The sequence below is a fragment of the Chiloscyllium punctatum genome, chromosome 9 (genome assembly GCF_047496795.1).
Source record: "Chiloscyllium punctatum isolate Juve2018m chromosome 9, sChiPun1.3, whole genome shotgun sequence".
Taxonomy (NCBI): Eukaryota; Metazoa; Chordata; class Chondrichthyes; order Orectolobiformes; family Hemiscylliidae; genus Chiloscyllium; species Chiloscyllium punctatum.
Window position 1 is genome coordinate 47,172,074 of NC_092747.1, and position 12,539 is coordinate 47,184,612.

The 12,539-nt window shown below is 39.0% G+C and overlaps 1 protein-coding gene across 7 annotated transcripts in view; it reads left to right on the plus strand.

The window, feature by feature from the left end:
- LOC140481364 (centrosomal P4.1-associated protein-like) overlaps window positions 1–12,539 on the plus strand; it is an 81,551-nt gene that overhangs the window by 51,122 nt on the left and 17,890 nt on the right. For all 7 annotated transcript variants that reach the window (XM_072577437.1, XM_072577440.1, XM_072577438.1 and 4 more), the window contains 3 exons: window positions 5,492–5,731; window positions 7,138–7,215; window positions 10,066–10,144. In XM_072577437.1, the coding sequence (XP_072433538.1) occupies window positions 5,492–5,731; window positions 7,138–7,215; window positions 10,066–10,144 (397 nt within the window). The remainder of the gene's footprint in view (window positions 1–5,491; window positions 5,732–7,137; window positions 7,216–10,065; window positions 10,145–12,539) is intronic.

A 12,539-nucleotide genomic window follows, 5' to 3' on the forward strand; every position in this document is an offset into this window, starting at 1 on the left:
TTACTCACAACCGAAGTAAGGCTCACAGGTCTATAATTTCTAAGGTTGTCTCTGCTCCCCTTGAACAAGGGAACAACGTTTGCTATCCTCCAGTCTTTGGCACTATAGACAATGACGACATAAAAATCAAAGTCAAAGGCTCGGCAATCTCCTCCCTGACTTATCAGAGAATTCTAGGATAAGTCCCATCCGGCCAAGGGGCTGTATCTATTTTAACACTTTCCAGAATTGCTAACAACATCTCCTTATCACCTCAATCCCATCTAGTCTAGTAGCCTGTATCACAATATTCTCCTTGACCACGTTGTCTTTTTCTTGTGTGAATACTGACAAAAAGTATTCATTTAGTGCTTCCCCTATCTCCTCTGACTCCACGCACACTATGCTTGATTGGCCCTAATCTTAGTCTAGTCATTTTTTTTAAAAGTTCCTGATATATCTATAGAAAGCCTTGGAGTTTTCCTTGATCCTATCCGCCAATGACTTCTCATGTCCCCTCCTGAGTCTTATTAGTTTGTTCTTTAGGTCTTTCCTGACTAACTTGTAATTCTCAAGCGTCCGAACTGAGCCATGACATTTCATCCTAGCATAAGCCGCCATCTTCCTCTTGACAAGAGATTCAACTTCTTTTGTTAACCACGGCTCCCACACTCGACAACTTCCTCCCTGCCTGACCGGTACATACTTATCAAGGAACTGCAGTATCTGGTCCTTGAGTAAGGTCCACATTTCAAATGTGTCTACCCCCTGCAGTTTCCTTCCCCATCAAATGCATCCTAAATTTTGCCTAATCACATCGTAATTGTCTTTCCACCAGCTATAGCTCTTACCCTACGGTATAACCCTATCCCTTTCCATCACTAAAATAAACATGACCGAATGGTGGTCACAATCACCAAAGTGCTTACTTAACTTAATGTAACACCTGGCCGATTTCATTACCCAGTACCAAATCCAATGTGGCCTCGCCCCTTGTTTGTCTGTCTACATACTTTGTCAGGAAACCCTCCTGCACGCATTGGACAAAAACTGAGCCATCTAAAGTATTCGAACTATAGTATTCCCAGTCAATATTTGGAAAGTTAATGTCCCCCTTAACAACTACCCTGTTACTCTCGCTCCTATCAAGGATCATCTTTGCTATCCTATCCTATCCTCTACATCTCTGGAAATATTTGGAGGCCTATAGAAGATTTCCAACAGGGTAACTTCTTGCCTGTTTCTAATCTCAGCCCATGCTACGTCAGTAGATGGGTCCTCAAACGTCCTTTCTGCAACTGTAATACTGTCTTTGACTAACAGTGCCACATCACCCCCTCTTTTACCATTTTCTCTGTTCTTACTGAAACATCTAAATCCCAGAACCTGCAATAATCATTCCTGTCCCTGCTCTACCCATGTCTCTGAAATGGCCACATCAAAATCCCAGGTACCTACCCAAGCTGTAAGTTCATCCACCTTATTCCAGATGCTCCTAGCGTTGAAGTAGACACACTTCAAACCAACTTCTTGCATGTTGGTGCCTTCTTGTGATCTGGAAGTCTTAGTTTTGATTTCACTAATCTCAATCTCCTGTATATTCGAACTACTGTTTAGGTTCCCACCCCTCTGTTGAATTAGTTTAAACTCTCCTGAAGAGCATTAGCAAATTTCCCACCAGGATATTGGTAAGCTTCTAGTTCACGTGAAGATTGTCCTGTTTGTAGAGGTCCCACCTGACCAGAAAGAGCCCCAATTATCCAGGAATCCAAAACCCTCCCTCCTGCACCATCCCTGGAGCCGCGTGTTAACTCCTCTCTCTCCCTATTCCTCCCCTTGCTAGCACATGGCATGTGCAACAAACTAGAGATAATAACTCTTTGTTGTACCTCTAAGCTCCCACCCTAGTTCCCTGAATTTCTGCCGTAAATCCCCATCTCTCTTCCTACCTATGTCTTTGGTGCCTATGTGGACCATGACTTAGGACTGCTCCCTCTCCCCCTCAAGGATCCCCAAAACACAATTGGATACATCACAAATTCTGGCACCTGCGAGGCAACACCCTAACTGTGAGTCTCTTTCGTTCCCACACAACCTCCTACCTGTCCCCCTAACTATGGAATCCCCAATGACTAATGCTCTGCGACTCTTCCCCCTTCCCTTCTGAGCAACAGAAACAGTCTCCAGGCTAGAGACCTGTGCTCCATTGCTTAACCGTGGTAAATCATCCCCACCCCCCCCAACAGGATCCAAAGTACCATCGTACCTCTAGCAAAGTCATCCCGTGAATGTACCTACTAGAGAAGGTGCAAAACCTGACCAACTCTTGGGAAACAAGGCAGGGAGCACTTTGGGGCCAGTGACCATAATTCTATTAGTTTTAAAATAATGATGGAAAAGGATAGACCAGATCTAAAAGTAGAAGTTCTAAATTGGAGAAAGGCCAATTTTGATGGTATTAACTAAGAACTTTCAAAAGCCAATTGGGTGCAGATGTTTGCAGGTAAATGGGAACCGTTCAGAAATGAGATAATGAGAATCCAGAGACAGTATATTCCTGTTGGGGTGAAAGGAAAGGCTGGTAGGTGTAGGGAATGCTGGATGACTGGAGAAATTGAGGATTTGGTTAAGAAAAAGGAAGCATATGTCAGGTATAAACAGGAGAGATCAAGTGAATCCTTAGAGCATAAAGGCAGTATGAGTATACTTAAGAGAGAAATCAGGAGGGCAAAAAGGGGACATGAGGTAGCCTTGGCAAATAGGGTTAAGGAGAATTCAGAGGGCTTTTTTACAAGTACATTAAGGACAAAAAGGTAACTAGGGAGCGAATAGGGCCCCTCCAAGATCAGGAAGGCAGTCTTTGTGTGGAAATGGGGCAGATACAAATGAGTATTTTGCATCAGTGCTTACTGTGGAGGAAGACATGGGAGATATAGAATGTTGGGAAATAGATGGTGACATCTTGAAAAATGTACATATTACAGAGGAGGAAGTGCTGGATGTCTTGAAATGCATAAAGGTGGATAAATCCCCAAGACCTGATCAGGTGTACCCCAGAACTCTTTTGGAAAGTAGGGAAGTGATTGCTGGGTCCCTAGCTGTGATATTTGTATCATTGATAGTCACAGGTGAGGCGCCAGAAGACTGGAGGTTGGCTAACGTGCTATTATTTAAGAAACGTGGTAAGGACAAGCCAGGGAACTATAGACCAGTGAGCCTGATGTTGGTGGTGGGCAAGTTGTTGGAGGAAATCCTGATGGACAGGATGCACACTTATTTAGAAAGGTAAAGACTGATTAGGGATTGTCAACACAGCTTTATGTGTGGGAAATCATATCTCAGAAACTTGATTGAGTTTTTTGAAAAAGTAACAGAGGTTTGATGAGGGCAGAGCAGTGGACGTGATCTATGTGGACTTCAGTAAAGCGTTCAACAACATTCCCCATGGGAGACTGGTTAGCAAGGTTAGATCTCATGGAATACAGGGAGAGCTAGCCATTTGGATCTAGAACTGGCTCAAAGGTAGAAGATGGTGGTGGTGGAGGGTTGTTTTTCAGACTGGAGGCCTGTGACCAGTGGTATGCCACAAGGATTGGTACTGTGCCCACTACTACTTGTCATTTATATAAATGATTTGGATATGAACGTAGAAGGTATAGTTAGTAAGTTTGCAGATGACACCAAAAGTGGAAGTGGAGCAGACAGAGAAGAAATTTACCTCCGAATACAAGGGGATCTTGATCAGATGGGCCAATGGGCTGAGGAGTGGCAGATGGAGTTTATTACAGATAAACGCGAAGAGCTACTTTTTGGGAAAGCAAATCTTAGCAGGACTTATACACTTAATGGCAAGGTCCTAGGGAGTGTTGCTGAACAAAGAGACCTTGAAGTGCAGGTTCATAGCTCCTTGAAAGTAGAGTTGTAGGTAGATAGGATAGTGATGAAGGTGTTTGGTATGCTTTCCTTTATTGGTTAGAGCATTGAGTTTAGGAGTTGAGAGGTCATGTTGCAGAGTACAGGATGCTGGTTAGGCCACTTTTGAAATATTGCATGCAGTTCTGCTCTCCTTCATATCAGAAGGACGTTGTGAAACTTGAAAGGGTTCAGAAAAGATTGAAAAGGATGTTGCCGTGGTTGGAGGATTTGAGCTATCGGGAGAGGCTGAATAGGCTGGGGCTGTTTACTCTGTAGTGTCGAAGGCTGAAGGGTGACCTTATAGAGGTCTATAAAATCATGAGAGGCATAGATAGGATACAAAGTGTTTTCCCTAGGTTGAGGAGTGCAGAACTAGAGACCATAGATTTAGGGTGAGAGGGGAAAGATATAAGAGTCTGGGGGGGCAACATTTTCACGCAGAGGTTGGTATGTGTATGGAATGAGCTGCCAGAGGAAGTGGTGGAGGCTGTTACAATTGTAACATTTAAAAGGCATCTGGATGGGTATATGAATAAGAAGGTTTCAAGGGATATGGGCCAGGTACTCTCAAATGGGACTAGATACGTTAGGATATCTGATCAGCATGGACGAGTTTGCTGGAAGGGTTGCTTCCGTGCTGTACATCTCTGTGACTCTTTGACTCTAAGTGTTGCTAAAAAGCATTATTAGCTTTATAATAGATGGAGGTATGAATTTCGCAAATACTGAAAATCTGATAATTATAAACTCAACGTGCTGGAAATATTTGGCAAGTCGAGTTGAATTTGTGATGAGAGAAGTCTGTGACATTTTGTCAGACCAGTGAAAAGTTGGAAATACTGTATTTTGTTTGTCGTTAAGTGCAATGGGGCTGAATGACACAGTAGAAGCCCGGTAATAGTTTGAATGGAGGAAATGAAAAAGAAGAGAGGGGAAAATGGCAAAAAAGCATGAAACAAAATTGTGAAAAGACATTGTTGGCAAGGATTGTTGGAATTATGTTGAGACCAGAAGATCATGAGTGCACTGTTGAAAGATGAGGTGCTGTTCCTTGAGCTTGGCATTAAGCTCCATTATAATGTTCCAGGAGGTTGAAGAACTGAAATTGACAGCTTAAAACCAGTTCTGTATTATGACTGGGGCATCATTTCAACAAATGGAAGAGCCAGTTGTATCTATTAGACAAAGACTGTATGGGAATTCAGAAGGAATTTCTTTCTTTACCAAATGAATGTGTGGACTTGCTATATGGAATAACTGAGGCAAATAGTATAGGTGGATCTAGGAGAAGTCAGATATAGGATGTCAGATTCCTATAATCTGAAACATGTGGTATAGACATTAAGTGTGGGAATGTTGGGGACGCAGTCATCTCCATGTTCCACTATAAGTTGCACACCACTTGACATGTAGGAGGAGAAGAACCTAAAAGATTATGCTTGTAAATTTAAGTAAGAATTTATGGGAAGAGGCTTGAACAGAACACTGTAACATCTGGCTGGATCTACTGGCTTATGTTCTCTGAAATACTTTAATTATAATAGTGATGTCCAGTTATTTTTCATATGCTTTTAGAACTTTGTTTCTTTCTTCATAGGCACTGAAGCAGCAGATTGTTGACTTGCAGGAAGAACTAAAACGAAAAGAATTAAGGTGGTCGAGTATTCATGCAAGACTTCGAAACCAGATTGAGACACTGACAAAGGAGAACAAAGAGCTTAGAGATGAAGTTAACGTTATGGAAAGACTTCGGTTGGAAACTTGGAAGAAAGCTGAAGCAGTAATTGAAAAAAAAATAGAGAGCACATCTCCACGTTTAAACAAAACAGAATTAGCAGTAAGCTTGGGTAGTATACTTTGGGTGTGACAGCATTTTCACATATTACATTTCTACCCAGACAGTTGTGGTACTATGCACGTGCTGTTTAAAACCGAGAATGTCCAATTAAAATCCTTTTCTTTATCATTTAAAGAAAAGGAAGAGTAATCAGAAGAGGCTTTCCTGTTGAATTAGTATTGTCATTTCTGTTTCTTAATTTCCAGCTGATAAAGATTTTCGCAAATTACTTTGAAATACAAACTTCTTATCCGTTTAAATATATGAATTTTCAGGACTATAGAGTTCATAAAATTATTTTTATAGATTCCATCAGCTTTCCTATGTTAACATTTTCAAATGTAATTAGTGTAGAACTCAGTAGTATGAAAGTAGAAATGAAGAGTACACATGTAAGAATTGAGCATACTCATCTATGAACAAAGTCACAGGAAATTCATTAATTATATATTAGATCTTGCTCTGTGCTGTCTAATGTAACGTTTATACCATAATTCTGAAGCACTGTTTTTGGTCACTCTTAAATCAGTATATTTTATGATACTTACACCCAGATTTCTTTCATCATCTCAAATCATAAACTCTCAGGTGTGGCTTCCAGTTTAACACACTGGCAAGTGAGAATAGCTACATCTAAATATAACTGTAGGGAATGTACAGTGGCTCATGCAATTCAACTTTCTATATTGTGTGCCTCATTACTGATGCAAATCCTCCTTAAAATGTTATATGCCTTTTTTTACTCTTCTGCACCCCCGCAAAAAACTGTATTTAGTTTGTTAACTGATCAAACAAAACCCTTATGTCAAGGTACCAATATGTACCCAAAACTCTTAGTCAAGGCTATTATCAAAAGAGAAATGAAGGCCCACAATATCAATCATGACAAATTAGAAACTCTGGAGAAAGTGAGGACTGTAGATGCTGGAGATGTGGAGAGCTGAAAAATGTGTTGCTGGAAAAGCGCAGCAGGCCACGCAGCATCCGAGGAGCAGGAGAATCGACGCTTCGGGCATAAGATTCCTGAAGAAGGGCTTATGCCCAAAACGTCGATTCTCCTGCTCCTTGGATGCTGCCTGACCTGCTGTGCTTTTCCAGCAACACATTTTTCAAATTAGAAACTCTGGCCACAAGAAGCACATGAATAATAGCCTAAATGGAATAGCCTAAATTAATCAACATTCTGGTAGGAATTAATATCACAATCATGCTCCAGATTTCAGACTACTTTTTGAGCAAAGTCATTGAAAAATAATTCACAATTGCTTTCCCTACAGTTGTGCAAAATAGAGAAATAAATTTTGTAATTCCATAAATATTAGCATTTCCAGTAGAATGTTTTGTAGAATTGAGAGCAAACTTGTAATTTTCTGGTTGGCGTACTGATCTTAATATTTTTACAATAGGTTCGACCAGGTGGTCAGAAAGACAGAGGCAGATCTGCACAGATGGGCAGGAAGAAAACTCCTCACATGATTGAACAGGTACCATCATCCAACTTTTAACCAAGTTTGTATTTGTTATCTATACAGGACCCTGAGAAGGCGACATTTATTACCCCTCATAATAATTACTCTGAGTAGGTAATGGTGAGTTTCCACAACAATACTGGGCTTGGTATTGTAAGTTATAATCCAAAAACTTCAAAAGAACATCTATGCGAGACAGAGTAGAGATGGTGAAAATTCTGAAGCTGAACATCTCCAGTGCAGTGGCTTTTATGCATATATTAATGAATTGAATAAGGAAATGGAAACCTCTCTATCCAAGTTTGTAGATGATCCTTAAGTTGGGAAGCACAATAAATTGTTCAGATCAATGAATGAATTTATAAAAGGAAATAGAATGACTTTAATAGTTGGACATAACTATGGACTTCCATGTGATATCATCCTTTCTAAACACAAAAAAAGCAAATCAGAACATTTTCTTCATGGTAAAAGACTAGGAACAAAGGGACTTAAAAGATGCTGATATGTACACATATCATAAAAATTGGAACTTTTATAAAGCCAAAAAGCTTAGTAAGTATTGACCTTTTTCTCAAAGGTTTTGGAATTAAAAAGCTAGGAAGTAAAACCTCGCTATGATTGAAGCATTGTCAGATTCACTACAGCATTGCACTTGCTTATGGATGCTGAAATTTGGGCATAGTTTGTGTTGCAGGAAGATGCATTGCAATGCATGTTCATCAGTGTGATACCTGAGATATGGAGCAAATGTGAATAAGTGGAATTGTGCTGCAGATTAGTTCAAAGTTTGGGAGAAGATTTGTAGCTCGGGTGCTCGTTGTTATGGTTCTGTTCGCCGAGCTGGGAATTCGTCTTGCAAACGTTTCGTCCCCTGTCTAGGTGACATCCTCAGTGCTTGGGAGCCTCCTGTGAAGCGCTTCTGTGCTGTTTCCTCCGGCATTTATAGTGGCCTGTCTCTGCCGCTTCCGGTTGTCTGTTCGAGCTGTCCACTGTAGTGGCCGGTATATTGGGTCCAGGTCGATGTGTTTGTTGATAGAGTCTGTGGATGAGTGCCATGCCTCTAGGAATTCCCTCCCTGGCTGTTCTCTGTTTGGCTTGCCCTATAATGGTAGTGTTGTCCCAGTCGAATTCATGTTGCTTGTCGTCTGTGTGTGTGGCTACTAAGGATAGCTGGTCGTGCAGATTAGTTATGATCCAATTAAATAGTGGAACAGAGCTAAGGAGTTGAAAGGCTTAATTGTATTCCTGCATTTAGATCCAAATGACGTAGACATTAAATGTGGGAATGTTGGGGAAGCACTCATCTCCATGTTGCACTATAAGCTGCACACCATGTGACCTGTATGTTGTATTGACGTTTGTAGCTTCGCCTAGGCAACTGAATAATACATTGTGAATCCTTTTCATCATTCACAGCATCTGAGTAAAACTGGCTAAGCCAGCATTTATTTCTCATTCCTTATTGCCCTTGAGAAGGTGGTATTGAGCTGCTTTCATGAACTGATGTGGTCCTTGTAACTTTCAAAGCTGCTGTCAAAGTAGTTGGTAGATATTTAAATTACAGAAATATGGTTGTGAAAGGAGCCTTGGTTTCAGCACCATTAGCTCCACTGTTCCTGGACAGGTTCCACTATTGCTTAACAGGAGACTTCAGTAATATCCCTACTAGAAGAGATCTAAATGTAAATATACTTTTTTCTTGTCCAATCAGGGTAGGAAATGGGGCTTTTGAAACTAATTGGTATATCTGGGCCATTATTCCTTTATACTTTTACAATCAAAATGAATAACTGTACACTACCCCACATTACTGCACCTGCCCTCTTGTTGCATACTTACTTAGCTTGTCCATATTTCTTTGCAGCCTGCAAAGTCTTTCTCAACCCAGCTTTGAATTTCCTAGCTTTGTATGTCGGCAAACCTAGATATTTGATCTTTATTTGAGTCATCACTATAGATTGTAAATAGTTGAGGCTAAGTAGTGATACTTACAGAATGCCCCAAAGCTCATCATGTCAATTTAAGAATACTTCATTTAGGCCAAGCATTTGGATTCTCTCAATTAATAAACCCCTGTCCTTGCTAATGTATTACTACCAGCTCCATGCAACAATGTCTTGTGTGTTGACCTTTAATGTATATTTAGTACCGGATTGAATACCTTTTGGAAATTTAAGGGCAATACATTTGCTGATTCCCTTTTATCTGACCAATAAATGCTATTATATTTGTTAATAACAATTTCCCTTTCAAAAAAAAAATCACTCATGTTATCTGATCATGCTGTGATTTTCTAACAGCATTATTATGACTTCCTTAATAGTCTGAAAGAAAGCGCTACAATCTGACTGGTCTGTAGTTCCCTGTTTTCTCGTTTTCTCATTTTTTGAATAATGGTGTCACAATTACTAACGATTCCATTAGATCAGCCATGAGCGTATTAAGCGGCAGAGCAGGCTCGAAGGCCTGAATTGCCTACTGCTGTTCCTAGTTTCTAGTTCTAACTTTCATTCTGCTCAAATGATTCCAGAATCTGGTGAATTTTGGAAAATCGTACCCATTACATACAATATCTCTGAGGCTAATTATTTTAGAACCCAGGAAGTAGACCTACGGGTCTGGGGTAGGTCCAATTTTAGACCTTTGAGTTTATGCAGTTCTCTTTCTCTGCTGATGTGAATTTCCTTAATTTTCTTACTTACTTTGGCACCTAGGTTATCATCTATTTCTGATATGTAATCAGTGTCTTTTACTGTGAAGATAAACAAATAATTAATCATTGTTTCTGCTCTTTCCTCATTTCTCAAAATATTCTGGTAGAAATTTAATTTGAGTAAAGATAGATGATATTTATTGTTGCAGACTACTCCAAGAGATGTTAAACTCGGACAAGCTGTGAAATTCTCTGCTCCTACAGAGACCAAAAATAGCTTGAAAGAAAGTGAGTACATCTTTTCAGCTAACAATCGGTAGAAAATACTTTAACAATTAAAGTAATTATATCAACAAAATTATTTACTGCTACAGACCATTGTAATAATTTCACAACTTCTATGATGTGTGGGATTAATATTGTAAAACACATTCAAAATGTTATGAACCCTGGAATTTGCAAAGTTTTACAGCTATATGCAAGTATCCGTCAAATGCAACATATTCGATAATGTATTCGTAAAGTCTATAAATAATAGAATATTTGTTTCTAACTCTCAATGTTAATCAGTGAAAACAGTGAATTTTGCTTGAAATGAAGGAATTAAGATAACTTGAATGATCAGGGATAGAATAGAGTTGGAGAATACAATGATAAGTAACTAGTACAAACAGAAAAGGAACTAAAGGGGAAGGTAAATTTCACGGTTGGTGTAGCTACATTAGTAGAACTAACATCAAAAATGGATTGACAAGAGGAAAAGATTTGCACAGAGGATCTGAAAATCATACAAGTGACTGAAACCTGACCAGATCGAGAACACGATTGGCAAATAAAGAAAACTAAGGAAAGGGATATAAAATATCCATTTCAATTAAAGATAACATTATAGAAATGGTTTTAAAAAAAATTCAACTGTTACTGGACAGATACAGAATGCACATGTGTTGAGTTAAAAGGAGAAATTTTCCACCCGATTAACAGTATATCATAGACCACAAACAATGGAAAGGAAATGGAGGAAGAAATATGAAGTGAGAAGCAAAGGTAGGATAATGTTCATTGGAATTTTCAGCTATACCTGAATAAGCTGATAGGAAAGCTTTTTAGCTAAGAAGTTTGCTGAAAGTAGAAGACAGAGATTCAAACAAGTGTGTAGTTACTCCGATTTGAAGCAAATAAAAAGCAATTTCCACAAGAATCTGTGGCGAATGTCTAGCTATTCATGAATTAAATGAAGAATTAGGGTCCTAGGACAAGTGACAATATCAAAATTTATAGATGCTATCAAACTGACAAGATGGGAGGCCACAATACAGCTAGCAATGTGGAAAAATGTGATATAAAACAAGGTGATGTTAGAGGAAAAATGATTTACACTTATCACATTTTTCACTGTCACTGAGCTTCTTAACTAATTTTTAAGCCAATGGAGTACTTTTGAAGTGTCGTCACTGTTATAGGATAGGAAATGTGGCAAAAGATTTGTGTGCAACAAACTCTCTCAAATAACAGTGTGACAATGACCGAGTAATTTGTTTTTGAGGTGTCAATTGAGGGATAAATGCTGGCCAGGATCTCAAAGATATTTCCTGTGCTGGCTGTGATATCATGGGTTCTTTTGCATTCATCTGAGACGCTAAATGAGTTCAATGTCTCATCCAAAAGACAGAAGTCTGACCATGTCTCTCACTGTAGTATGGTACTGCAGTGTTTGCCTTAATTTTTGTGTTTAAGTTCTGAAATGGAACCTGAATCCAGAATCACTTTAGTTTGAGCCAAAGATTACTTGAGACACAGCTAAGACAAAACTTGTAAATTTGGTAGTTAAATCATAAATGAACTTTGACATGGATAAACGTGAAGTTATATGTGGTAATAAAATTAGAAAAATCACCAACGCCTAATGAAATAAACAAAACACAGGGTAGTTGGAACATCAAAGGGACCTAGATATAATGAAGAATCAATTATTAGAAGTGGTGTGGAGAGTCAGTATAATATTTAAAAGTGCTAACAAACCATTAGGATCTATATTTCTACAAATGTTCAATAGATTGACTTTTTAGTTAAATTTTAAAACAAAAACAGAAGTTGCTGGAAAAGTTCAGCAAGTCTGGCGGCATCTGTGAAGAGAAATCAGAGTTAATATTTTGGATGGTGATCCTTCCTCAGAACTTTTGCTTTTCCAGCAACTTATTTTTATTTCTGATTTGCAGCATCCACTGCTTAGTTGGCTAGAATCTATCTTGTGGACCAGAATAATACCAATAAATTCAATCCTTCTTTCAGCTGAGGTGGACTCTGGTTGTGCCTCTGTGATTTACCCATAGTAACAACAAATCATTTGCTGAGTTTTGGCAAATAATTCCAAAGGATAAACCTCAAGGCAGAGAATTTGCGAATGTACCAGAAGTAGTGAAATTATGCTAAACTTGTTAGCATAACTTGATTCTTGTTGGATTGTATCTAGAATGCAGTGCTCCAGAATTAATTATGCCTCTAGCTCAACTGTTCCAGTACAGCTACAACGGTACCTGACCATGAAGAAAATTTTCAGGTATGAGCTATTCACAAAAACCAGAATAAATCCTACATAGCCAATTACCATCCTATCAGTCTACTCTAAAAGATTACCAGAATTATGGAAGGGGCCATTGACAAGCTGAACTTTGGAAAGGAA